Source organism: Aulonocara stuartgranti, assembly GCF_965226115.1.
Source record: "Aulonocara stuartgranti genome assembly, chromosome: 17".
NCBI classification, from domain to species: Eukaryota; Metazoa; Chordata; class Actinopteri; order Cichliformes; family Cichlidae; genus Aulonocara; species Aulonocara stuartgranti.
The window spans coordinates 35,178,661-35,206,104 of NC_138953.1; the positions used below are offsets into that span (position 1 = coordinate 35,178,661).

General features: G+C 42.6%; 2 protein-coding genes and 1 long non-coding RNA gene across 7 annotated transcripts; 2 read left to right on the forward strand and 1 right to left on the reverse strand.

Moving 5' to 3' along the window:
- The first annotated feature begins 381 nt into the window (after positions 1-381).
- kdm5a (lysine demethylase 5A) lies at positions 382-18,420 on the forward strand. Of its 3 annotated transcripts, XM_082509759.1 has the most exons (29): positions 382-1,518; positions 1,646-1,986; positions 2,467-2,544; positions 3,935-4,057; positions 5,843-6,013; positions 6,281-6,466; positions 6,789-6,867; positions 6,975-7,066; positions 7,204-7,362; positions 7,615-7,734; positions 7,847-8,005; positions 8,409-8,590; positions 8,794-8,956; positions 9,053-9,172; positions 9,274-9,468; positions 9,560-9,741; positions 9,871-9,995; positions 10,127-10,277; positions 10,440-10,560; positions 10,764-10,940; positions 11,221-11,399; positions 11,499-11,817; positions 11,924-12,484; positions 12,595-12,753; positions 13,105-13,233; positions 13,328-13,475; positions 13,622-13,842; positions 14,030-14,503; positions 16,924-18,419. In XM_082509759.1, the coding sequence occupies exons 2-29, from the start codon at positions 1,828-1,830 to the stop codon at positions 17,227-17,229; spliced, it is 5,238 nt and encodes a 1,745-aa protein (XP_082365885.1). In that variant the 5' UTR covers positions 382-1,518; positions 1,646-1,827; the 3' UTR covers positions 17,230-18,419. The 3 variants fall into 3 exon arrangements, with proteins under 3 accessions (XP_082365885.1, XP_082365886.1, XP_082365884.1); XM_082509760.1 differs by lacking the exon at positions 382-1,518 and having other exon boundaries at positions 1,525-1,986; positions 10,443-10,560; positions 16,924-18,420; XM_082509758.1 differs by lacking the exon at positions 382-1,518 and having other exon boundaries at positions 1,525-1,986.
- On the reverse strand, positions 17,982-21,214 carry LOC309691822. Of its 3 annotated transcripts, none has more exons than XR_014272123.1 (3): positions 20,473-21,214; positions 20,223-20,308; positions 17,982-18,042 (listed from the first exon to the last, which is right to left on the reverse strand). It is a non-coding gene; the product is annotated as an uncharacterized lncRNA (long non-coding RNA). The 3 variants fall into 3 exon arrangements; XR_014272124.1 differs by lacking the exon at positions 17,982-18,042 and adding an exon at positions 19,411-19,499; XR_014272125.1 differs by lacking the exon at positions 17,982-18,042 and adding an exon at positions 19,422-19,494.
- LOC309691819 (sodium- and chloride-dependent GABA transporter 2-like) lies at positions 18,430-27,061 on the forward strand. The gene is made up of 15 exons (XM_082509781.1): positions 18,430-19,180; positions 19,328-19,516; positions 20,203-20,337; positions 21,130-21,270; positions 21,371-21,458; positions 21,550-21,682; positions 21,789-21,923; positions 22,620-22,723; positions 24,061-24,185; positions 24,301-24,413; positions 24,535-24,672; positions 25,594-25,696; positions 25,839-25,939; positions 26,066-26,236; positions 26,320-27,061. The coding sequence occupies exons 1-15, from the start codon at positions 19,174-19,176 to the stop codon at positions 26,467-26,469; spliced, it is 1,833 nt and encodes a 610-aa protein (XP_082365907.1). The 5' UTR covers positions 18,430-19,173; the 3' UTR covers positions 26,470-27,061.
- The last annotated feature ends 383 nt before the right edge of the window (positions 27,062-27,444 follow it).

The window sequence follows — 27,444 nt, forward strand, 5'->3', positions numbered from 1 at the left end:
TTAGAAGAAAGATTGCATAAGAGAGTTCAGCCTGTGTAGAAGTATAATGGTGGTCGAACCAAATATCAACTTACAAGCTCATAAGAATTATACAAACTCTGTTTTTGCCATGCATACTTTTATAAACTCGTGCAACTTATTCACTTAGCACAATATAAAGTCATGAGGGGTGGCTCAGGATTTACACAGTTACTGTATTCTAGTAAATTATGCTGTATTAGAAATTAATCTGTCTCGGCCTATGTAAACTAGTGGCAGATATGTTCAACTTCAGCAACAAAGTGTCTAACACAATAAAGAGACATACTCATTTACAGACATTTGGATTGTTGGAATCAACTAAGTGCACAATTACAAATAATCATTCTTTATCTTTTGCTGAGCTTTTATATACCCAGTTTACCCACGGCTTGAAACAAGCTGCCTTCCAACCAAATTTCTTCTGACACGTTGCATGTATAAACAAAATATGTGATCAACAGGCGTATGGGGCTGCTGTGCTGACAGCCTGAGTGTGTGCCACATTAAGGAGATCCCCTCTAACCGACATCTGCTCGAAGATACATTACTGACACCGCCAACCGCATTCGTACTGCTGATTTTTCCAGCACCTTTGCTTAAACGCAGAACTGTGACAGCAATCAATCCAGCAGATTTTTACAACTAATATGAATTTATTAGCGCTTGTTACCAAATATATTTTCTTCACGCAAGCATCAAAGTTAGATGAAAAAACAGCAATGAATTCAAAAGTAGTGAAACTTTTTCCGAGTGTCCATGAAAGCACCATAAGAGCTCTTCCCTTTCCTTGCTAGTTGTAGCTAGCACGTTTGCTAATCCGACTACAATAGGTATAGACGACGTTTAAATATACGGAAAGCTGCCTCCGGTAAAACAAAGCAAAGAGAGTATTGCTTTTGTATATGCGATTTCATTTAACCTGCTTAAACCACGGAGGACCGTTCTTCTCAGCCGACTGTGCCAGCTAACGTCAATGTTAGCTGCGCAACGGGAAGTGGTAGCTAAGCTTCTTTTAGCTTACGAAATTAGCTGTGTGCTAGTTCTCCGTCGCCTCAAATGCTTCAATGAATGGGGGCTGATGTGCGGAGAGAAGGAAACAGTCAACAGTGTACGCTTGGTACTAGGCTTATCCGTGTTGTTTTCAAGCTTGACTGGTGCCACCAGAGTAGGAGGACGAAGAGGCTGGAGTTTATTTTGGAGGACATCGACGAGTTCACTAGCGTGATTACGTTAGCTAGTGAACATTACAGCTAACCTTAGATAAGTTTGTTGGAAATGCATCCTCACGAAAAAAAGCATGCACTGCCCAGGTAGTGCAGAAGCGATGCTAGCTTGTTTAACATAATAGACGGAGTGTTTTTGTGTGTTGGGTATTGTAAAACTTCTTCTCCAAATCGTCTGCGGCCAAGTCTTCACCGCAGTTTTTTTTCCTCCTGAAGCTTTGGTTTGAGAGGAGCAATGGTGGTGTTTTTGGACTGACACTGCCCTCCGTCCCAGGTAGGGGGAGGATTTGGTGGTGATACCCCGGCCTGGTTTGGCCCTCTGTTTACGGATACAGGAGTGACATGCATCATTGACTCGGTTCTTGTTGTATTTTTTGCCTTCACTTTTCACATCACATTAGGTTTCGCCCCTGGGATGCTCCTGTCACTGACGTGATTTGTTATTTGGGGACATTAGAAGAATCACGATGGACACTAAAGAAGAAGAAGGAAGAAACAATTGCAGCTAACACAATTATGGACTCCTGAGGCTCAACTTTGCGCACTTTTATCCCTGATATATTTTTTTAAAGACTGTCACTGGATGGACGCCGATATGTCTGCGTTTGCGGAGTTCGTGCCCCCTCCTGAATGCCCGGTGTTTGAGCCGAGTTGGGAGGATTTCTCGGATCCTTTGGGATTCATCAACAAGATCCGACCTATTGCAGAGAAGACGGGCATCTGCAAAATCCGACCCCCTCAGGTATTTTTTTTTTTTTTTTTATAAAACTAAAGGTCTGCAGAGGTTTTTGGTTTGTTGTCTCTTTGTGATCCTGAGCTGGCTTACTTTGGGCCTGCGTGGATTTTACGAAACGCAGCGACGCTACTAGTTGCCATTAGTCTAAATAGAGGTCAAACGAGGCTCAGTTTCTTTTCAGTTTTTAATTAAACATTTTTGGCACTGCTTTCCGTTTGTTGTTCAGAAAAATTGTGGGCGAAAGTGCGAAGAAAATGTAGCTGTTTTCCTCACTCCCACCTGGTGTTTTGGTTTTAAAGTGGTGGCTAGCTAAGTTAAAGTGGAACGATGGTAGACATTGGGCCTAATGGCGTCTACATGCATACATGCAACAGATACATTTAGATTTTGATTTTTACTTTAAACTAGTCACGTGTTGTCACAATGATTTCCTCATTGCTCAGGTTGTTTTGGTGAATGTAATATTTCTTTTCTGTTGTCAATCAGGACTGGCAGCCTCCGTTTGCCTGTGATGTACGCAACTTCCGGTTCACTCCTCGAGTGCAAAGGCTGAATGAACTTGAGGTGAGTTTGCCACAAATGAATGAATAAATAAAATAACTCCAGTCATTGTTTATAATGAGACTGAAGCCATTATTGTTACTGCTTTGGCTGTGTGTATGATAGATAATTAAGATTCAAGATCCTTTATTTGTCACATGCATAGTTATGAGTACAACACGCAGTGGAACGTGTCCTGACACACTCCTTGACTGTGCAAAAAGAGAGAACATTATGTACATTAAGTGAATTATACAAAAGACCACATTATATGCAGTAAGTAAGTGAATTATGTACATTAAGTGAATAAAATAAAATAAAACAATCTTGAAATGTTTAAATTGAAAATCTAAAAATGTACATTGTGCAGTGGGTGTTAAAGTGTCTAGTGCTGTAGTAAAGGCGAGAAGAATCAGGTTGGGATGTGTTGAGAATAAGTCCTCTCTCAGTCACTTATGAATGCTGTGGGTGGGGAGTGGGGCGGCATGTTCTGGTTTAAGACACAGATGGTCTGGGGATAGAAGCTTATCTTGAATCTCTCTGTTCTTGCCCGGATGGTGCGGAACCTTCTGCCTGATGGAACAGTTGGTTGGGACGGGTCCTTCAATATCTGAGCTTCTCTAGGTGTAGATGTCCTGTAGGGAGGGGAGAGCAGTCTTGCAGCAGCGTTCTGCTGTATGGATCAGTCTCTGAAGAGCTTTTTGATCCTTAACACAGCTGTTCCTATACAAGGATGCAGTGTTCTGTTTGAGGATGCTGTCCACAGCGCCTGCATAGAAAGTCCTGAGGATCACTGGGGAGACCCCGAACTTCCTCAGTTGTCAGAGGTGGTACAGGCACTATGTAGCCTTTTTGGACTGGACCTGAATGGGGGCAGACCATGTCGGGTCTGAGGAGATGTGGACACCAAGAAAGAAAAGTCTCACTCAGGGGGGAAAAATACACTGCAGTTTTTATTTTGACTAGGAAAAGGTTATTAAAACAAAACAAAAAGCTGCATTATTATTTTTTTCAGTTTAGTTTTAATTGTGTCCAACGTTTGATGTCATGGATGCCCTTAAAGTCAAATTTTGGATATGTGTTGTTTCAGTTCAGGGCACCAGGACAGCTGCAATGTTGTTTTATATATATTAGAAATGCGCAGATTATCATTATCAGACTGCATTACCTATTTTTTACTGATCTCAAACAGTATTTATGTATGGAAGTTGTCGAAATAGATCTGGTGTCTGGACATACTGTTGTTGTTTTTGTGTGTGTGTGTGTGTGTGTGTGTGTGTGTGTGTGTGTTGTTTTTTTTTCCCCCCAATGCAAATTTCTTGGTTTTCCTGGCACCAAAATGTGGAAACAAAATGAATACCAGCCTCTGATTTTTCTAATCTGTCTTTTTACTCTTTCTCTGCTGCTTTTCCAGGCGCTCACTCGCGTAAAGCTCAACTTTCTGGATCAAATTGCAAAGTTTTGGGAGCTGCAGGGATCTAAGATTCGATTCCCTCATGTGGAGAGGAAACTGTTGGACCTCTACCAGCTCAGCAAGGTGGAACCAGTCAGCATGGATGTGTTTTGTTTTTTCTGTTTGTTTGTTTGTTTGTTTGTTTTTGTTTTGTGTTCAGATTTTTGTTTTTTAACCTAAAAATAGATTTTTTTTTTTTAGTGAACTTTTGTAAATAAGGACCTAGGGCTGCTCAATTAATCGAATTTTAATCACGATTACGATCTGGGCTTTCAACGATCATTAAAAATGACTGAGCCGATTATTAGCACCTCCCTCAAGCTTTACTCTCGCGCTGCTCCGTGTGGCAAATCGAGCGCACCTCTCTGCATTTCGAACACGTGTCACAACAATTAAGAGGACCCAAGGGAAGCTCGGAAAGCTAAGCAGAAGTTATTTGGAGAGGAGAGTGACTGCCGTTGGTTGAAAAGAGAGGTAAAAAAACCCCAAACTTCAGTGGTGTGGAAACATTATGGGTTCGCGGAGACAGACGTGGATCAAGTAGACACAGTGTGTAAACTTTGCTATGGTGGAGTAGCTGCACCATAGAGCAACACTGCAAAGTTCACTAAACATAGATGTTTACATTTTTCATTTATTTCTTATATTGCAAACATTTGCACTGTTATCAGTATTTGCACACTATTTTCTATTATTTTTTAAAGTCATTATTCAATACATTGTTATTGTTAACCCTTTAAAGCCGGTCAGAGCAGCACGCTCCGTTTTGTGTAACTATTTTTAAATCCCTGTAGAACCTGAATCATGTAAGCTAGCGCAATAATTTTTTTTGCATATGAAACTTACATCTTATGACATCAGCTTGTCCTCGGTCACAGTTTCCTTCCACATAAAGCTTTGCAAAAAATTGCATAAAAAGCGCTTGCAGGAACAAAAACATAATATTCCAGAAACACGCTTTGCCAATCTGATCAGCTGTTCGTAACACTTCCCACATTGAAACAGACGTCAGCGCGAACTATCGCATGTCCGCCATTTCCTGTCCGACACCGGACGTGACGCCATATTCGCGTAAAATGTAGTTTTTTACTTGTAGGCCTTAAAAGCCTATACTGGTGTTTTTATAAGTCATGTTTGACTTTTCTGAATAGTTTCTGGGATGCTTAGAACTCGAATTGCACAGCTGGAAATAGTTTATTTTGATGCACCTGCTGTTTTCTTTGCAAATTTGCATCATAGGATTGTTCTTTCATTTTTCCTGCAGTATATAAAAATTGGTGTATCTCCAAAATAAAACTATGAAGACACTCAAAATAAATTTCCTGTTGTTGTAAACTATTTTTTGCAACTTTTTTGTATTTAAAGTTTTGAGGGATAAACCTCTTAAATTTCTCCAAGTAGAAATATATGTAAAAAAAAAAAAAAAAAAACGATTTTCAATTTTTTTGTAGCTTATTGCACTTTTTTGCAATTAATGTAGTTACTATGGACTTAATGCATACATATTATTAAAATATGGGCTATAACAGTTGTATTGATGTATAGCAACTTGAAATGCTCCCACAAATGGCACTACAGCATGTAAAAAAAATAATATAAGCTCTGGCGGACTTGGTTCTATGGTAGGTCTTAAAGGGTTAAATAAATATCGTCAAATAATCGAGATCTCAATTTCAGTGAAAATAATCGTGATTATCATTTTTGCCATAATCGAGCAGCCCTATAAGGACCCTTCGGCAGCACAAAAAAAAAGTTGTTTGTTTTTTGTTTTGTTTTTTTACCTTATGATGTTAAAACCTATTTTGGATGATTAGATAGATTAAGTGGTAAGAGCTTAAAAAAAAAATGTTTTCCTTGTGTGCATTAAAGATTGTGTCATCCGAGGGCGGCTTTGAGACGGTGTGTAAAGAAAAATTATGGTCCAAGGTGGCCAGCCGAATGGGCTACCCTGCTGGAAAAGGCACCGGGTCTCTTCTACGTTCTCACTATGAGAGGATCCTTTACCCCTATGAGCTCTTCCAGACTGGAGCCACACTAACTGTGAGTGGTGCTGAATGCTGTTTAACTGCATTTTATATCATAATTGGGAGGAAAACAACAGCTAATATGTTTTAGACCATCATAAGTAGATTCTGAGGTTTCTTGTCTAAATTGCATGTATATGTTTGTACTTAGGGAAGTTTCTCCCAAAACACTTCATACTGTATATAAATGTCCTGTTACTAATAGCTTGTAATAACCTTTGGGCCAAATAACATCCTGGGTTTCTTCGGTAACCTATTCAGTGATCATTTTGCCTCCGATTAGGGCCTCCAAAGGTTGTATGATGAGGGAAATGATGGGGATGAGGTAGATGAGGGAGTTGGCGAGGAGGCTGTAGAGGAAGAGGAGCACGATGAGGAGGATGAGAAGGATAAAGATGGAGAAGGTGATGGATTGCAAACCAAAGAGCGGCTACTGCCAGAGAGACGATCCAGGCGCCTGAAATCAGAGGTAAAGTGAAGCTGCTCAGACATTAACTCAGAGTTGAGTTTGTAACCCATGCTGACCTAAAGTTAAAAATGCCATGAGCACTAATGCGTTTCATTGAGTGTAACATTTGATAACATTGTTGCAAATGGGTCATGAAGTTATCATTTGTAGCAGAACAATTAGTCCCCCAAAATAAAAGTTTAAAAAAGTGCTTGACACGTTAACTTTTGGCATTCCCTCTGCACATCCAGATTCCTGTGTCAGGAATGACCGAGGATGTCTTAACATTTAGCAGGATCACTTTGTTTCACAGTCTAATGCTGTTATTGTTGTTGTTCTCTAGCGGGAAAACAAGGAGCCAAAAACCCTTAAAATTTTTGGAGCGAGTCCCAAGATGGTCGGCTTGGAGATCGTATCAGCTGGTAAACAAAAATTTTGATTGACTTGTGTAGGCTTTGTTTTTATGTTTTGTTTTTAAACACAAAAACCAAGAGCCACTCCTCTTACTGTAGTTTTCCAATTCACTTAGATGATGGATTCAACAAGAAGCAGCGGCACCTCAAAGCCCAGGCCTTCGCCATCAAGATGAGACCACGCAAGGAGACCCTGGAGGTCAACTTTGTGAGTGTGATTTCATCATTTCATTGTGTTGAGTGTCAAAATTAACCATGTTATTCAATACCACAACAATTTTTGCATCTTGTTTTGTTTTCCCTTTAAAAAAAAAAAAAAAAAAAAAATGTGGCGCTAACCCTCAGATCGACCTTTATCTCTGCCTTGTGTGTGGACGAGGGGACGAAGAGGACCGGCTCCTGCTGTGTGATGGCTGTGACGACAGCTACCACACCTTCTGCTTGATCCCACCTCTGCAGGACGTACCCAAAGGAGACTGGCGGTGCCCTAAGTGTGTTGCTGAGGTAGGCGCTGAATGTGCTTTTATTCTCCCTGAGCCATCTGTGGTATACCACAAATGTTTCTCATGTCAAAGATTGGTGCTCTTACAGTTACTATAGTACTCATCATACTGAGTATACGGGTGAAGACTGAAAGAAATATATAGAACAGAGAGACAAAAGTCTGTTTCTAGCAACCGACCTAAAGTTTAATTACTCAAATGGGCGTGGCTTCAAAAGCAGTAACTCTAATGAATTGTTCATGCTCCTACACAGGAATGCAGTAAGCCTAGGGAGGCATTTGGCTTCGAGCAAGCTGTGAGGGAGTACAGCCTGCAAAGCTTCGGAGAGATGGCCGACCACTTCAAGTCTGACTACTTCAACATGCCTGTTCATGTATGTGAAATCTACTCAGTAGAGCTAGAATGAGTAAACGGATGCTGCTCTCAAGCCTTTCAGCGAAGACCTAAAACAGGATATGTCATAAGATCCATCTTACACTCCTCAGATGGTCCCCACAGAGTTGGTGGAGAAGGAGTTCTGGCGTCTGGTCAGCAGCATTGAGGAGGATGTCATTGTAGAGTATGGAGCAGACATCAGCTCCAAGGATGTCGGCAGCGGATTCCCTGTCAGGGACGGAAAGAGGAGGCTGATGGGAGATGAGGAGGTGAGAAGATGGTTACACAGTATAAATATCGTAATGTGGTGATGTGTTGCCTTGACAAAAGTTGAAAAGTAACACGTAGAGACAGTATTGTTTAAGTAAACTAAATCTAATAGTAATATTATTACTTAATAATATCTAATAAAAGTAATATTTTTCTGCTCTTTTTCTCCCCCACCCCCCCCCCCCACCCCCCCCCCCCAAAAAAAAATGCCATCACTGATGGGGAGGCACATTTGTCAGCTCATTTTCTCATATATTCTGCTAAAGATTTTTAATTGCACACACATCATCTTATTTTGTATTTTATTGAGTGGTTCCATCTAGCAAACTCCAGCCTCCAATCTATTTATTTAATACTTTCAAATTTGCTCTGAATAGAAGCACTCTTTTCCTTTCCTGTTAGGATTATGCAAACTCAGGCTGGAACTTGAACAACATGCCAGTGCTGGAGCAATCTGTGCTCACCCACATCAACGTGGACATCTCAGGCATGAAGGTACCCTGGCTCTACGTGGGCATGTGTTTCTCCTCCTTCTGCTGGCACATCGAAGACCACTGGAGCTACTCCATCAATTTTCTTCACTGGCAAGTTTATGAAGTATAGTTTTGGAAGCAGCAGATAAGTAGTAGTGTTGATGAAAACAAAATTCTGCATGTCAGTGGTAATCCTTTGCTTCAGTAGGGCTTTTATAGTTGATCTTATGTTTATGTCTGCCCTGTGGAGTTATGGTACAATAGAAGCCCTAAATATTAAAAGAACATTCTGATGTCTTCCTTCTGTTCTTCAGGGGAGAACCCAAGACTTGGTATGGAGTCCCGGCCTCTGCAGCAGAGAAATTAGAGGCTGTCATGAAAAAGTTAGCTCCAGAGCTTTTTGACTCCCAGCCTGACCTCCTTCATCAGCTTGTCACCATCATGAATCCCAACGTCCTCATGGAGCATGGTGTCCCTGTATGTAGCCCGTACTCTGGGTTGGAATTTGATCTGGTTAAATATTCATGTGGAGATATTCATGTTTATTTATTACATATATATTCCTCTCCTCAGGTGTACAGGACCAATCAGTGTGCCGGGGAGTTTGTGGTTACCTTTCCCCGGGCCTACCACAGCGGCTTCAACCAGGGCTACAACTTTGCAGAGGCTGTTAATTTCTGCACAGCTGATTGGGTGAGGGAGCAAAAATACAAACTCCTCTTTTATTTTAAATATTGAATTTTTTATGTATATTATTTTGCCAAAACTTTGCTCGTTTTTCGCCCATTCTTCAGTTGCCAATGGGCCGCCAGTGTGTCGCCCATTACCGGCGTCTCCACCGGTACTGCGTTTTCTCCCACGAGGAGCTGCTTTGCAAGATGGCTGCAGATCCCGAGAGCCTCGACGTGGAGCTGGCTGCTGCCGTCTATAAAGAAATGCAAGAGATGATGGATGAAGAAACAAAACTCAGACAGGCTGTCCAGGAAATGGTGAATGTTTTTCTTTTTTGTTTTGTGGATGTTATACATGTAATGCAACCCATTCTGATTATTTGAGCATCGCTTTCCTCATTGCCAACAGGGGGTACTGTCGTCCGAGCTGGAGGTTTTTGAACTCGTTCCGGACGATGAGCGTCAGTGCTACAAGTGTAAGACCACCTGTTTCCTGTCTGCGCTGACCTGTTCCTGCAGCCCAGACCGACTGGTTTGTCTCCACCACGCGAAAGATCTCTGTGACTGTCCTCTTGGCGACAAGTGTCTTAGGTGGGATTTTTTTTCCTTTTTTTAATTCATGGCGTAAACTTTAATCATGTTAAGAGTTGCACAAGCTTGTGTTGGTAGTAAATTCTTAAAACAAATTTTCATGTGCAGTTTTTGTCCAATCCATTCCAGGTATCGCTATGATCTGGAGGAGTTCCCCTCCATGCTGTATGGCGTGAAGACTCGGGCTCAGTCTTATGATACCTGGGCAAAGAGGGTCACAGAAGCCTTGGCTGCAGACCAGAAAAACAAAAAAGGTCTCTGTTTTATTGCATTATAAACTACAAGCATTTTGTTCCCTAAATTTAGCTATTTATGTCTTTATTATATCTAAATCCTTTCTCATCTTTGTTTTCTCCTGCTCTTTCTTTCTGTCACTCCCTCACAGATCTCATTGAACTCAAAGTTTTGCTCGAGGACGCAGAGGACAGAAAGTATCCTGAGAACGCTTTGTTCCGTCGCCTGAGGGAGATGGTCAAAGAGGCAGAGACGTGCTCCTCTGTAGCCCAGCTGCTGCTCAGCCGCAAGCAGAGGCACAGGTCAGGACAATGATTTGTGCTGATTTACCGCTCGCAAGTTACTGGGCCTGATATCAGTTTTTTAAAAAGTCTTTTCAGTATTAATTTTGTAGGTGGTTTTGTTCAAAGAGGAACTAAATCTTTGGGGTTTTTTCTCCCCTCTTTTTCTGTGTGCATCTCCAGTAGCCGCCTGCGTTCTGAGAGCAATCGCAATCGGACCAAATTGACTGTGGATGAGCTGAAAGCGTTCGTAGAGCAGCTGTACAGGCTACCCTGCATCATCAGCCAGGCGCGACAAGTCAAAGTTAGTTCCATGTGTCGATACATAGATCCCAATTATAATTGTTTTTTTGTTTTGTTTTGGGGGTTTTTAAATTTAGTTTTAGCCTCTCTTGTGTAATTTTCTCTGCTCCCCCAGCTCATTCAACCAATACTCTTAAACCACTCCCTGACATTTCCTGCTTTTCCTTTACCTCTAAATGTGTCTGTCACTGCCCGTATTGCCAGGAGTTACTGGAGAATGTGGAGGACTTTCATGAACGGGCCCAGGTGGCGCTGTCAGATGAGATGCCAGATTCCTCCAAGCTGCAGGCGCTCTTGGATCTGGGCAGTGGCCTGGATGTGGAGCTGCCAGAGCTGCCCAGACTCAAACAGGAGCTCCAGCAGGCCCGGTGGCTTGATGAGGTGAGCCCACATCAGGCGATATTAGTTGTTGTCCTTGCAAAAACACAAGGTTTTCCACTTTTGTTACCAAGCGGAAATGAAAAGGAGTCAACTTAAGACTAACATCGTATTGCTCTCCGTTTCTGTAGAATGTTATCATATTGTTAGAACTATTTAGATTTCTAAGTAGTTATGTGCCAGTGTAAAGGAAGCAAAATCTTTGCAGTGACAGATATGAGTCAAAATCATAAACATCAAAAGATTGAGCAAAACAGAGACTGAGAACATCATCAAATTTCAGGTGCGTGCCACCCTTGCTGAGCCCCACCGCGTCACTTTGGAGCTCATGAAGAGGCTGATCGACTCTGGGGTGGGTTTGGCACCGCACCATGCCGTGGAGAAGGCCATGGCTGAACTCCAAGAAATCCTTACCGTGTCAGAGAGATGGGAGGATAAAGCTCGCGCCTGCCTGCAGGCCAGGTAAGGTTTCACATGTGAATGGAGATCTAAATTGCCCATAAAAGTCTACCTTTTAAAATCAGACGGTTCACACATTTGTTTGTGCTCTTATAATCTTAGACCTCGTCACAGCATGGCAACGCTTGAGAGCATTGTGCTGGAAGCTCGGAACATCCCAGCGTATCTACCAAATATTTTGGCTCTCCGAGAGGCCCTGCTAAAGGCCAAGGAGTGGACCTCCAAGGTGGAGGCCATCCAAAACGGCAGCAGCTATGCTTACCTGGATCAGCTGGAGAGCCTGCTGGCCAGGGGCCGCTCCATCCCTGTGCGGCTCGATCCGCTAGCTCAGGTGGAGTCTCAGGTAGCTGCAGCTCGAGCCTGGAGGGAGAGGACTGCTCGCACGTTCCTCAAGAAGAACTCCACGTACACACTGCTCCAGGTGGGCTGTCATGGAAACATTTGATGTTACTTGTGGCTGAGATGCAGAAATATTTAAATGTCTTTAATTTAAAGTCTGTATGATAATTATAACAAATATCTCTTAGGTCCTCAGTCCTCGTGTGGACATTGGCGTATACGGCAACAGCAAGAGCAAGCGAAAGCGTGTTAAGGAGCTCATGGAAAAGGAGAGGGGCGGCTTTGACCCAGACACCCTGAGTGATCTGGAGGAGAACCACGAGGAGGTGCGGGACCCTTCTACTGTTGTAGCAGCTTTCAAAGCCAAAGAGCAGAAAGAAGTGGAGTCCATTCACTCACTCCGAGCTGCAAATTTAGCTAAGATGGCCATGGCAGATCGCATCGAGGAGGTCAAGTTCTGTTTGTGTCGAAAGACTGCCAGCGGCTTCATGTTGCAGTGCGAACTTTGTAAAGACTGGTTCCACGGAGCTTGCGTCCCTCTGCCTAAGACTGGATCTCAGAAGAAGATTGGTGTGAATTGGCAGAGCAATAGTAAAGACTCCAAATTCTTGTGTCCGCTGTGCCAGCGATCACGGAGGCCGAGATTAGAGACCATTCTGTCATTGTTAGTTTCACTGCAGAAGCTGCCAGTGCGTCTGCCAGAAGGAGAAGCATTGCAGTGTTTGACTGAGAGGGCAATGAGCTGGCAGGTACGCATATAAATTACAATGCCTAACTGGTAGCATCCGAGCTTCTCAGTGTTTTTTCTTTTGGTCTCTGCTTATTACCTGCGCTTATGTTGGTTAAACTTTCTTAACAGGACCGAGCACGCCAAGCTCTGGCCACAGAGGAGTTGTCCTCGGCCCTGGCGAAGCTGTCTGTGCTGAGTCAGCGTATGGTCGAGCAAGCTGCGAGGGAGAAAACGGAGAAGATCATCAACGCTGAGCTGCAGAAAGCTGCTGCCAATCCTGACTTACAGGTACTTTGATCATTAATAATTTTGCATGGTTAGAAATTCTCTTTGAGATACAGATTGATGCTTTGGATGTAAATGTGCACTTCACCAGCAGAGGGCAGGAATCTGTAAAAAGATAAAAAGGCCAGTGGATTGGCTTAGCAGTCTGAAAGTTCACATTTCAGACTGGTGAGCTGAAACCTGAAATTAAATCTACCCTCTAGGGAAATTATCAGGCAAAACAGTTTTTATTCAACAACAAGCTGAAGAATCATTGCTGTTTTGCTTTTATTTCTTTGATAAGTTCAGTAGATAAAAGCTTTCCTGTGAGAAGAAATTTTAAAGAGTACGTGTGTGTTTGTGTGTGTTTCCCAGGGTCATATCCAAACTTTCCAGCAGTCTGGTTTCAGCAGAGCCACGTCACCGCGTCCCTCTGTGGACTACGACGACGAGGAAACTGATTCAGACGAAGACATCAGGGAGACTTACGGATATGATATGAAGGTATGGAAGGCATCAGTGGTGTGATTTAAATTGGGGTGTCATAGGACTTTATTTTGACTTCTTGTGTTGTTGTTGTATGACTGTTTGGCTCCAGGACCCTGGTGAGGTGAAGCCCTACCTGTTCTGTGATGAGGAGATTCCCGTGAAGTCAGAGGAGGTGGTCAGTCACATGTGGCTGGCTGCCACGCCTTCCTTCTGTGTCGAGCACGCTTACTCCTCAGCCTCCAAGTCCTGTGTTCAAAGTGAGGCCGCATTTATTTAATACAATCCCTTTGCTTTGAGTCTGTTTACCCATTGTTCCCTCTTGGCATTTATTTGCATAATAAACAATTACATTAACTACTCCTTGGGAGATTCCCATTTCATACTCAAAATATTTACATTTCAGATCTGGGTACACCCAGAAAGCAGCCCAGGAAGACCCCGCTGGTACCTCGGAGCCTTGAGCCACCTGTTCTTGAGCTGTCCCCGCAGGCTAAAGCCCAGCTGGAGGACCTGATGATGCTTGGAGACCTGCTGGAGGTGTCCCTGGATGAGACCCAGCACATCTGGAGAATCCTGCAGGCCACTCACCCACCCTCTGAGGAGAGATTCCTGCAGGTCATGGAGGTAGGAAGTTCAGCCATTATGCAACCTGATTGCACAGCTGGATAGAGACTTAATGCTGAGATTAATCATTTTTGTTTGTTCTGATGGTGTAATTACACACAATGTATGCAGTAAATGCAGAATAAGAAATGGCAGTGATCGCTCTCATTTGCTCTTTTCCCCCCCCTCCCCCTTCCTTTCTTTCCAGCCTGACGACTCTCTGATTGAAAAGCCTCTGAAGATCAAGCTCAAAGATTCCGAGAAGAAACGGAAACGCAAATTGGAAAGAGCCGAGCACCACCACATGCTGATGGCTGCTGCAGCTGCCAGTGGAACTTCGGCGATGGGAGATATCCGACCGCCCAAGTCCAAAGACTTAAAGAGGGTGGGTCTGGAGCTCGGCCTTGGGGGTAAACCCAAAAAGAAAAAACTTAAAATCAACCTGGAAAAGAATCGGGAAATGAAGCAACTGGCCAAACGGTTGGCCAAAGAGGAGAAGGAGAGAAAGAGGAAAGAGAAAGCGGCCGCAAAGGCAGAGGCCATCAGGGAGGGGATGGAGAAGAGGAAGGAGAAGAAGATTCTTGACATTCCCTCGAAGTATGATTGGTCGGGGGCAGAGGACTCCAATGATGAGAATGCAGTGTGTGCAGCCAAAAACTGCCAGAGGCCGTGTAAAGATAAGGTGAGCACACCTGTCATTATCCATAAAAAACGAACTAACATTTCAATTCAGTTTCATTTATACAGTGCCAAATAACAACAACAACAACAACAATCGCCTCAAGGCACTTGCGACCGATTTTCACCATTGCAGATCCAGATATGTGTTGAAAGGGGTACAAGGGGGAAATCATAGATGTTTGATGGACACAATCTTAACATTAAGATTGTGTCCATCAAACTTAATGATGTCAGTGCGCCCCAGGGTGGCTGTGACTACAATGTTAGCTTGCCATTCACACACTGGTGATGGCAGTGTGTGAATGGGTGGATGACTGGTTGTGTGAAGCGCTTTGGGGTCTTTAGGGACTAGTAAAAGCGCTATACAAATACAGGCCATTTACCATTTTTACCATTATATAATATGTTGAAAAATTGTTGAATATTCTTAATCTTATTTGTGTCATTACTTTATTGTGATCCATCGTGGTCTCAGAGGTTATTCCCTGCTCACCTGGTTTAAATGTGGACTCAAACCTGGGGAGCAAGGAAACTAAACTGATCTCACATGATTCAAGGTAGTAGACCACATCTACGTCCTTGAAATAGGACTGAAATATAGTTTATTATGAAGAAATTTATGTCTACAAATATATTTTGTTAGTACCTGGTTGGATGCACCTCAGCTCTCAATATTGTTGAATCTTGGCATAGATTCAACAAGGTGCTGGAAACATTCTTCAGAGATTTTGGTCCATATTGATCTGACGGCATCAAAGAGTGGCTGCAGATTTGTCAGCTGTACATCCATGGTGTATATCTCCCGTTCCACCATGCACTAAATGGGTTCTAGAGGACTGAGATCTGGTGACTGGTGGAGTCCTTGTCATGTTCAAGATTCTAGTTTGCGATGATTTGAGCGTTGTGACGTAATCCTGCTGGAAGTAGCCATCTACAAAGCTATGTACAAAGTGTGTATACGGTGGTCATTAAGTGGCATGGTCAGGACATGGTTTTATTTACTGTTGCCTTCCTTTCAGCTTGAAGTAGTCTGCCCATTCTCCTCTAACTTCTGGCATCGACAAAGCATTTTCTCCCAGTGAACTTCTGCTCACTAGATATTCACCCTAGAGATGGTTGTGTGGGGTAAATCCCAGATCAGTAGTCTCTGAAGTACTCAGCCTAGCCCATCAACAACCATGTCACATTCAAAGTCACCTAAATCACCTTTTCCTCCTTGTTCTAATGCTCAAGTTGAACTGCATCAGGTCATGTTGACGTTGTCTACACGCCTAAATGCAGTTGATTTGCTCCCATATGATTAGCTGTACAGCAAGCACGAGCAGAGCTTTCAAAGTCTTGATGTGGATTTTGTCAGGGCTCTGTATCTACTGATGTTCTGCACTGTGAAATTCCCTTAAGCCCATATTGACTGCACGAAATCAAACATACTGCAGTGTTAAACTGTAGGCCTCCATGATTGTGTCGTGATGTTCACATGGTGTCAGACGGAACATCAGTCTGCATACAGAGCCGCTCGACAGTTTGATGATTCCATCTGAGGAGACTGGGAAATACTGTGGTGTCGTTCACTGAATGTGTGTTTGTTTTATTAAACCAGAGTGGATAACAAACATTTCTCACAATGAACATCGGGTACCTTTTTATTGAATAGTAACAGCTGGTAACCGCACTGGAACACCTCAAAGAGAGTTAGACATAACATATTAACAAGGCCACCTGATGTCGTCTTGATCAGAAACGCTACTGCAGACTGCACAAAGTTAACCAGTGGCTAGTCTTCTTCTCTCTTGAGTCTGCGCTGCCAATCAAATCTAAGGAATCATTAGCCCTACAGTTCTGTCCTTTGATTCACCGATGATTTATCCAGGGCATGCTCGTGACTGTAGCCCAAAACGATGGCATAGTGCTGTGTTAGTCGCTACTTTGAAAGGAAGGTAACCTTTAAAAGAAAATGATAATAATTTACTTCAAATTTTTTAGCTTCACGTTACAGCAAAAACCACTTTTTTCTAGCTGCGCTGGTAAATACATTTGTTTTTGTTTTGTTATTTCTAATGTTTTGAAAATCAACAATTGAAGTGTGTCCAAGATGATCTACTCTGTTGTAGTCATGTATTCCAGTAAATAACATCAAACATTAGTTGAACAGTGACTGACTTGTAGCTGTGAAACAGACTTCTTTAATTGCTAATGCAGTATTTTCATTAAAATTCTTGAATTAAAGCTGCAGCTTCTTTTCAAATTTGTTGTTGTGGTGAAAAAAGCAAGTTTGTTTCACTGTCCACACTGACGTGATTGAGTGCTGTTAAATATTATCTTTGAATTTAGTGTCTTGCTTGACAAAGTCATTGTCTCACTCACTCACATTTCTGAATTCATCACGTGAGTTTTTTTGTTCTTTTCTCTCCTATTTCCCAGGTCGACTGGGTTCAGTGTGATGGCGGCTGTGACGAGTGGTTCCACCAGGTCTGTGTGGGTGTGTCATGCGAGATGGCCGAGAATGAGGACTACATCTGCATGGACTGCTCCCGGAAGGCCGCCGGTGGAGGAATGACCGTCGAGGAGGTGTCGGAGGAGAGCGTCGTTGTGCTGACAACGTCAATGTGCGGCAGCAGCGTGCAGAGTGTGCCATCGTCATCGGTGATTGCCTCCTGGTCATCGGCTTCTCACTTAAACCCAGCGACATCACATCAGCAACAGCAGGATTCTCACCAGGGCAGTTAGCACTTAAAAAAACATGGGCCAATGACAGAGAACTTCACAATATGCCCAGTATCCAGGCTAGTTTTTTAAACCTCAAGACAAGTTAACAGTTCCTGTAACTGTTGGGAGTGTCAAGCACAAGAAAAACACTCCTGTTTCCGAGTGCTGAGATCTGCAAACAGACTTTACATGTATCAGCCACAACATTAAAAACCAAAGGCGAGTAAAGTGAATGACCTCGATCATCTCGTTGCAGTGCGTCACTCAGCCGGGAAGCCATTGGTATCGGTATTCATGTGGGTGATACTGTTAACATCCACCCAAATGTGGCTAATTTGCTCCTGTATGACAGAGGTCCTGTTCACAAAAGGCTCGTCATTACACTCGAGGTGTTGAAATGGCCTCCCCACATGTCAGTCCATCCACAGGATGCACCAGAATAAGCCCGATCGCTGCATCTGCTGCAATATCTTGGCGCCCGCAACCGGAAGACACCCTCTGAGGTCCTGTGACCTTGCTTCAAAGGGCCAGACCTGTTTTGATGTCACAAAGGGGACTCACAAAATATTAGGCAGATGGATTTAATGTTGTGGCCTCTCTGTATAATCCCCCTACAGCAGTTTAGGTCTAGAAAAACCTGCCGTCTTCATCCTGGTCCTCAGTTCAGCAGTAACAAGGCATTAATAACTTACCTGCAGTCAAACACTCACTTATTCCAGCTGTTGTATTCAGTGGCAAACAGACAAATTTGTTCCCAGCTCCAGGACATTAGTTCCCCTTCTGTCCCTCTTGCCAGGCCCTTGAGACAGTAACATCTCAATAAGTAGGTCTTGACTAGGAAAAACAAATGGTTGTATTGTAGTGGAATTATTTATAATGTACATAGCTTTTAAGGCAGTTAAACCAATGGATTGTGGCTTTTTGTTTTGTTTTGTTTCTCACCTTTAATAAATTCTTCCTAGTCAAATAAGTACAAATTGCAATGTTGTTGTTTTTTTTCTCTCCATGTGACGAAGCACACAAACGACAACCATCTCCTCTTCTAAACTTCTTGTTTGTGAAGGCGGGGGGGAGTGACCTCAAGATGTGTCACTGAGTGGTTGATTGATTTCTTTTCAAACTGGTTTAAACCTCACATCAGCTATGTGACATTCATTTTCAAAGCAGGGCCTCGATTATCACGGTGAAAAATTAACTGGTCAAGCTTATACGTATCACTACCTGTACGCAGGTCTGTTGGGCGAGTAGAGGATTATGGCAAGGGTGGGGGTTGTGCTGATGTCCACTCCTGACTCACAGGTCAGATCCAGTGTGAACTGACCCCGTCTGCTTTTGGCAACCGTCTGAGTGAGGCACCTCTATCAGACAGACAGAAAGAAAGGGCAACCATGGTGGGCTGCAGGATACTCAAAGAATTACATAACTTTTGTTTTGTTATGCAGCCACATCTTCCACCACCTGCTGTATGTTGTGTCTTCAGACTCATCCACTGAGAAGACTTTTTGACCAAAATGCTAAACATAGATGAAAGGAGAAACAATGGTCTATCTGCTATATAGCAAAACATGTATTTCTTTCAGACCTTAGCACCGTATTTGTGGAAAAGCTTCCATCAACTAGTTTAACTTTTAGAATGCATCTGTTGATGTAAACAAACATGTATGTTTGTTTCTTTAGACCTATGTAGCCAAAGTGCATTGCAACAAGAACATGAGTTATGGCTGACAGGTCAAATGTCATCCCCCTGGACTATTACATTGCATCTTATTTTAACAGTACAGACATGGTGGATGTTGTACTTTGCTTGGAAGGGACCCCATGCAGGGAAAGAGTGGAGGCTGGCCTTGGTTTAGCATTACAAAACCCCACCTCTCTGTCCAGCCACGTTAAATAGTCAAACCTTGGCCCCAGTCAAACTGAAACCTACAGATTCAGCTTCAAGCTCGTCACAAGAGTGACACCACAATGAAAGGTAAGTGCACATATATTTGAACTTGGTGCGCTCTACAGCTGGAACAGTTTGGTGTGCAGACACATCGGCTTCCAATTCAGGCGATATGGGTGTCAGCCATCGAGTTTCCATGGCCTACTGCAATCCTCGTGTACATCTGTTGTACAGGAGACTCTGTCAACGCCGGCCTCGCCAATTATACCAGCCATGCCAGTGACTTGCCACCCTCTGAAGTGAAGATGGAGGAGAGGGGTCAGTGGAGCAATAAGCTGGAGTTCGTTCTGTCAGTCGCCGGCTCCATCATCGGCCTGGGCAACATGTGGCGGTTCCCTTATCTGTGCTACAAGAACGGGGGAGGTGAGTGGGAAGATGAGCTAAGTAGAGAAGATAAAGAGTGCTCCTCTGCAGTTTTCCATCAACTAATTCATGCATGTCACTAATTTGTACAAAAGGTATGTTAAGCAAACACCTGAAGATCTTAGTATTATTCTGAAATTGATCAGATTCTGAAATTGATCTCTGTTCACTAATGGACTTAATGAGAGACAAAACTTGTTATCGCGAGTTGCAGACTTCATTCAAAGGCAAAATTCATCCTTAAAATGATTTGATGATAGAAGTAAAAACGGGTGCATTCAAAGTTTCTGAAAATCTGTTTGGAAAAACAGCTCTTCCTTCATTGGCTGCATGTTATGCTTGTTTGACTGCTAAATTAGATACCCATTTCTCTCTCTCTCTCTCGCCCTCCATGGGGTGGCGGGGTCAGAGTTTGGGAATGAGCGGGGTCAGACAGCTGTTGTTGCTCCTCGCTCACAGCAGCTGTTTCTGCAGAGAGGCAGAAAACTTGAACAAGCCACATGCCCTCGGCCTCTCTGCGGGCTTTCATGGTTTTATGTGGTCTCCTTTCCTTTTTATTTTTTTGTACTTTATTCCAAATCAGATTCAATATTAAAGGTGCAGACAGTAGAAATACATTGCATTTGAACAGAGTATACCTTCAGTATAAACTCTAACCCTTAATCATTTGCTCTTTTTCAACTCAGGTGCATTCCTCATCCCTTACCTGATCTTCCTGTTTACTTGTGGTGTTCCCGTCTTCCTCCTGGAGGTAGCACTGGGCCAGTACACCAGTGAGGGAGGCATTACCTGCTGGAGAAAGATCAGTCCTTTGTTTGAAGGTAAGGAGGATTCAGGTAAATTTGGTTTTATCTGTATAGTGCCGTATCAGAATAGGAATCTCCTGAAGGCACGTTGTATTGTAAAGTAAAGAACTGCCAGTGTTAGCGAGAGACAACCCCCACTGATTCACAAACCTTCTATAAGAAAGCACTTGGTGATTGTGGGGAAGAAGAACTTCCTTTCAGTAGAACCAGGTTCAGGGAGGAGCATAAGAAGAGAAAAGAGACGTACATTCTTAGATTTTGACACAGAAGAGAGTAATCTGGAAAAAATAGCTTCATAGGGACTGAAAATGAAAATTGTCAGCGAATCACAGGAAGTCCCCCAGCAGCCTGAGCCTACAACGGCATACCTAATAGATGTTTGAGGGTCACCTGATCCAGCCCTAAGTATAATATAAGCTTCATCAAAGAAAGTTTTAAGCCTAATCTGAAAAGTAGAGAGGGTGTCTGCTTCCTGAACCCTGAGACTCTGTCTCCCATTCTATATTTAGAAACTCTACAAATCACAAGTAAGCCTTCAGTCCAAACCAGCATGCTTTACTGGGATAATATGGGACTATGAGGTCTTTATGATATGATGGTGTCTGATCTTTCATGACTTTGTACGTGAAAAAGAAGGATTATAAATTCAGTCTCAAATTTAAGCGGGCGATCTCTCTTCCTCATCTCCATTATTATTCTGTTTTGGAAGACCAACATCAGCCCTAAGCATACATATTTTTTCATATTCAGAATATACTAATTATAAAGGTGAATATTGTTACGTATATTTAAATATCATTTGTGCAGGTCTTGGCTATGGCACCCAAGTGATAGTGACTCTGCTGAACTTCTATTACATCATCGTTCTGGCTTGGGGGATTTTTTATCTGTCTTTCTCCTTCTCTTGGGACCTACCTTGGTCTTCCTGCAACAATACGTGGAATACAGGTAACACAACAAAGCTTCGTGAATGTTTCCTCTTAGAATGTATTTTTCCCCTTCTTATAGTGCAATGGTAAATAATTTCTATGTGGTTTTTCCCCTACAGAAAACTGTGTGGAGTTTCAGAGGAGAAACACCTCAACTGACCAAATGATCAACCCAAACACCACCTCTCCTGTCATTGAGTTCTGGGAGTGAGTTGTGGCACCCTCGATAAAAAGCAGATAGTGACTTAATGATTTAGATGGTTTGTCACTGGTGTGTTTTTTTTCCCCGTTTCAATAGGAGGAGAGCACTAAGGATTTCCCCAGGTATTGACCAAATGGGCTCGCTGAATGGGGACCTGGCCCTGTGTCTGTTCATCGCCTGGGTCATGTGCTACTTCTGCATCTGGAAGGGGGTGAAATCCACAGGAAAGGTGGGTGAGAGGGGGACTCAGAGGCAGCTCTGGGGTACGTGATGGATGTCATGTGGTGATTATTTTGGCATGTTTCCTGTTTGCACATATGCGTGTGTCGATATAGGTGGTCTACTTCACTGCGACCTTCCCCTACGTGATGCTGATTGTGCTGTTGATCAGAGGACTCACCCTTCCTGGCGCTGGAATCGGCATCCAGTTCTACCTTTACCCTGATTTGGGGCGACTGGCAGATCCACAGGTATGAAGATCATTTGCACAAAACTCACTTAGACCAGTCACAAAATTTTCAAAGAGTGACGTGAACCAAGAGCAGGTACCCCATGGTTCTCGGTTGGGGGGGAACTTGTTTCTGCTGGGTCCATCTGCTCTCCATGAAAGAGACAGGGACCGCGGGGATTAAATGCAAGGTCAAGACACCACTGGGACTGTAAACACAAGATCTACCAGGACTGAGCTGAAAGCAGACACAAAATCAGGCTTTCCCCCCTTTTTATGGAACAAGACCTTTTAAAGTGGCTTTTTAAGTGACCAAAAGAATCTTTAACTAAAATGTATGGGAGAAGTAGGATTTCTACAAGAATCTAGCTGATTTTGGGGCAAATAAGCAAACTTTTTAATTGTGTTTTTTCAGATTTACAGACCAAGTCCAAAAATAACTCCCTAAATAAATGCCCAATGGTGTTTCAAAACAGTTGCACGGCAAGTGTTGGTTGTTGAAATAGTGCAATATCATCTCAGTTTGCTATTTATGGAAGCATGGTTAATAAATGTTCAGCTAGAGCAAATCCAGTAACAGACATTTCACTTTTGCCCACCTGCTTTAGTCAGTGATGGCTGAATGTCTATGGAAAGATGTAGCACATCAATCCTCCTGGTCACACAGCACTGCATTTGAAATCTCTATATCTCTATATTCATATCTCTCCTGTGTTAGGTGTGGATGGATGCTGGCACTCAGATCTTCTTCTCCTATGCCATCTGTCTGGGGTCGCTGACTGCTCTGGGCAGTTACAATAAATATAATAATAACTGCTATAGGTATGTATGCAATGCAGTATCCATGTGCTTATTCAATTACACGCTTACATAGATTAAAGTCATTTCTCAAGATTATTTAAGCCAATAAGTTGCTCATTTTTGACATTTGTTTGTTTTTAGATTTTTTTAGTGCGAGTTGCCCAGTTTTAAATTAAAAGTTAAAATTACATACTTTTGTTGCACTCAAACCAACCAGCCAACCAAAGCATTTGAAAAACTGTGTGAGCCGTTTCACATACAGACTAATTACTTTCTACCGTATACATTTGCCAAACAAAACATTGTACAACTAGCAAACATTACCACTCCATTGAAGTTGGTGCACACTTCCGTCTGCAGTGAAAAAAGTAAGTTCCCATGTGAAACTGATAAATAACTTTCCATGTTATGTGGCATTTTTAAAATCACGTTTTATGTAGGTGGCTAGAAAACAGCCACATACACAACATGCCAAATAGCTCTTTCAAACTATATATGACAATTTAAGATTTGTACATGTATATGTTCAACATCTCCTCCCTCATTCACACATCATCCTTTTCCTCCTCTGCAGTCAGTGCTCTAACAAATAAAAACATGTATAAAATGTATATTTATTCTTGATATTTCCTCAATTACTTATTGTCAGCAGCTTAAACATGTGACCCTGATATCTCCAGACAGCTGACAACGAGCCAGCTAAACAGCAAAAACAGCTAGTTGTAAGCTAACATCATGCCAGCTAATGCTAGACTCCAGCGTCCTCAAAATCGCACTTTCCCTCTGATAAACACTTTGATTAAAGTTTCACATAGTATTTTTAAATTTTATTTTCTATGTTATACAATGTTAGATTCACTTCAAAGGTTTTACTCATGCTGGCTAACAGAGGCTAACAGCAACTCACAGCGGCAAAAACAGCAGCGCTTACTAACGGAAAAGTTCAAGATATCGCCAGCAACTCACCTCACTGTCACTGTCATCGGACAGAAGGGCGCATGGCTGGCTCAAATCATATCACATTCCTTGCACAAAGTTTTACAGCCCCGGACCCTGCCACCAGAATAGATAAGGCAAGTATCATAGCAGACCTCATCAAAAGATTGATATAATAATAAAATAATAAAAATTTTGAGTGAATTTTCCCTTTAAATAGTCTGAAGTTTCTTTTTAAGATTATATTCGAAGTAATTCTTAATATTTAGAAGAAGAAGCAGCTGGGGGTCGCCAAGGTGGGTAGACTCAATTAAAATCACTAACTCAAGCATCATCATCATCATCACCTCTTACTTTATAATTGCCTTTCCGAATCTGATGCTTAACTCCGCAGTAAAAGGACACTTAACATATTGTTGCAGAGACTGCCTGGCGCTGTGCTTTCTGAACAGTGGCACCAGCTTCATGGCAGGCTTTGCGATTTTCTCCATCCTGGGTTTCATGGCTTATGAGCAAAATGTTCCCATTTCAGAAGTGGCAGAATCTGGTGAGGCCTGATATCAAGCAAAATAGCAGTAATCCCATAGTGACACTAATTTGTTTTGATACTTAGGTTGGTTTGTGGTTGTTCAATTTAAGTTGTTTGTTTTGTCTCTGCACAGGCCCTGGCCTGGCATTCATAGCTTACCCTCGTGCTGTGTCCATGATGCCCTTGTCTCCCTTGTGGGCGGCCCTCTTCTTCATCATGATTGTTTTTCTAGGGCTGGACAGTCAGGTACAAAGCTATGCACCATTTTCAGATAACACGCTCCGCCACTTGGATGTTTTTTCTTTTTCATGATTGCTTTAGTGATGATCGCATTCCTATTAATGACTTTTCCCCTCTCCTACATCAGTTTGTGTGCGTGGAGAGCCTTGTGACGGCCATCGTCGACATGTACCCAGCCGTGTTCCGTCGAAAGTACCGCCGGGAGCTCTTCCTGTTAGGCGTGGTCCTGGTCTCCTTCCTCATGGGCCTCGTCATGCTTATGGAGGTAGGTGTCACACTCTGGGACTATAAACACACAGATTCACACAGCCAAAGATCAACAAGTACAGAAGTAAAATTGGCCTGTAGTGTGTAGTAAATGATTTCATACGAGTGTCTTTAAATTATTCTTTTTTTTTTAAAGCTGTGGTGTCATCCCTTGTTTCCTAACAGGAATGAATGCCTTTAGCAGCAGTTTGCTTGATCATGTGATGTTAAAGCTGTTGTCTCTCAACACATACTCTTAACAAATTGGGCAGTTGCTGGGGTGGAGGGATTGCGGCTGGTGGTGGGATGCTTTGTTCTGATTAAATAAACTCTTACTAGAATCCAACGTAGTTGACGTGGTTTCACCTCTGCACAGCTGGAAGCATGAATGCTCTGTAGAGGTGTCAACAAGTCCTCAGTTTGTAAGTACAAGCGCGTCAATGGTTTTGTGCGACCCTTCTCAGGTAAGTGACAAGCATTGTTATGCAATGCTCCCAATTTTAGGATGAGGGCTGAAATAGTCAACTTTTGGGCTTCAAGGTTTCAGGGTCTTTGTATAATAACAGCACTATACTATATAACAGTATTTTACTGTACAGTTTTCAAGCTACCATTCATTTTTAGATAAAGGAGACCTATTATGCTCATTTCCAGGTCTCTGTTTTTATTTTTGGATCTTATTAGAATAGTTTTGCAATAAGCCATCCTAACCTTAAACCCTTTAAACCAGCTTTCTTCTGATTGGCTGCCCCTTGTAAAAAGACAAAAACAAAGGGGTTCTGCAGGTGTGTGCAGCAAAAGCTATGTGTCTAAGATTACCATATTAGGGATATCTCCTTTCAGTGACATCATACGGAGCCAAGAGTATAAAAAACTGTCTAAAACTGTAACTGTAAGCTATATTTGTATGATTATACCTCTTTGGTTTGTATCTGTTTAGGGGGGCATGTATGTCTTTCAGCTCTTTGATTACTACGCAGCCAGCGGCATGTGTCTTCTCTTCATGTCCATCTTTGAGACAGTTTGCATTGCGTGGGTTTACGGTAAGCAAACAGAACTGCATGTAAGATTATAGCACAAGCTTTGACGAGTAATTCTGAGTGTTCACCCAAGTTACTGGCAGAAACCCAGCTGGGAGTTTTACACTGTGTCACGATGAGATGTGTCTAAATCGTGTTTTTCCAGGCGCTGATCGCTTTTATGATAACATTGAGGATATGATTGGTTACCGGCCAGGACCGTATATCAAGTGCTGTTGGTTGTTCTTCTCCCCTGCCACGTGCATTGTGAGTCTCAGTAAAGTAGATAAACTTCCAAAAATGACAATAAATGTTCTATTAGTGAAAAAAAAAGAGGAAATAAAGCAGGTTGATCCTCACTAGTTGCCGTACCCTGTTACCTTGTCTCTGCAGGGCACCTTTGCATTCTCCCTCATTAAATACACTCCTCTGAAGTACAACAATGAGTATGTGTACCCGTGGTGGGGATATGTGATCGGCTGGCTGCTTGCTCTCTCCTCCATGGTCTGCATTCCACTTTGGATGGTGTATAAGATCAGCACCACCCAGGGGACACTCAGAGAGGTATGCTGGTCATCCTGTCAGAGGAAAACATTTGTGCCCAACTGACGTGTTCCTGATTTTAATCTTTGTTTGCTCGTTCACAGCGCATCCAGTTGCTCATCAGACCATCTGACGACTTACCTAAAACCAAGAGGGAGCAGGAGAGGTTACTGGCTATCTTTGCTCCAGAGGTAGACACCACCAAGACTACAAATGGCTACTTCCCCGTCTCTGAGGCGGACTCCAACTTGTGAGGCTTCAGTGGTCTGTGGGATCCACTTACTTTAAAACATAACATACACGGTGGACTCAGGCGAAAGTAGTGGGTTGACGATTTTTGAGTGATAAATTAAGGCAGAAGAAATTAAAAAAGTATCCTGACATTTGAATTAAGAATTTTCAGAGTGGAAAGGAATGTTTTTCAGGGACAAAAGTAATTTAGACAAACTTGTTCTTGAGTCTGTGAATCCATCGGTAAAGTTTATAAGTAACCCAATAAAAGCAAAGTCACGGGAGGAACAGGTGAATCATTGGATGTTCACACCTAACACTTAGAGAGCAACTTGTTAATGCTCCTTTATGTATCTGACAACACTGCATGGCTGTTTTGTCATATTTGTATCATATTGTTATGTTGTGATAAATAACTGCAGAGGTTTTCCTTTTGTATTTAGGGAAAATTAGATTATGCTTAACAGTAGACATAATAGGATGCAGAATAAATACATGGAAATGCAGAATACTGATATGGACTAATATGGCATATTAACTGTAGTTTCATTTTTTGTACTGTAACGTATAATGACTGTACAAAGAAACATTACTGTTGTAAGTGCGGATTAAAAAATCTTTGTATGTTGTCCTGAACCATTTTGCCTTTGCTCTCCGAAGGGGAACTTCCTAAGTCTGAAAAAATAATCCAAATTCGGGGACTTGGATGTTAAGCATGGCAGCTTTAAAGGGAAGGGGGGTGGGGGGTGGGGGGGGGGGAGTCGCATAGAGCCTTTTTCACAGCAGCCATTGTTCTTTTCTGCTTAGGCACAGACCTTTAACTAATGTGATCAGTAACGCCTGTGTTTACCTGCTATTTAAATGGAAACTCTGGTGGATTAAACACACTATTATGTTACTCAGGTTTACACCTATGGCACCTCATTCCTTGTGTACACTGGCTTGTAATACAACTGGATTTAAAACAGGTTGGTGCTTGTAGGTGAACACTTGTGACA

Coding starts and splice junctions, on each gene's coding strand:
- kdm5a (XM_082509759.1), top strand. CDS start 1,828: ATGGACGCCGATATGTCTGCGTTTGCGGAGTTCGTGCCCCCTCCTGAA. Junction 8,957..9,052: donor TCATGGAGCATGGTGTCCCT/GTATGTAGCCCG, acceptor TCCTCTCCTCAG/GTGTACAGGACCAATCAGTG. Junction 14,504..16,923: donor AGAGGCCGTGTAAAGATAAG/GTGAGCACACCT, acceptor CCTATTTCCCAG/GTCGACTGGGTTCAGTGTGA.
- LOC309691819 (XM_082509781.1), top strand. Junction 24,673..25,593: donor GCCTCGTCATGCTTATGGAG/GTAGGTGTCACA, acceptor GTATCTGTTTAG/GGGGGCATGTATGTCTTTCA. Junction 25,697..25,838: donor TTGCATTGCGTGGGTTTACG/GTAAGCAAACAG, acceptor GTGTTTTTCCAG/GCGCTGATCGCTTTTATGAT.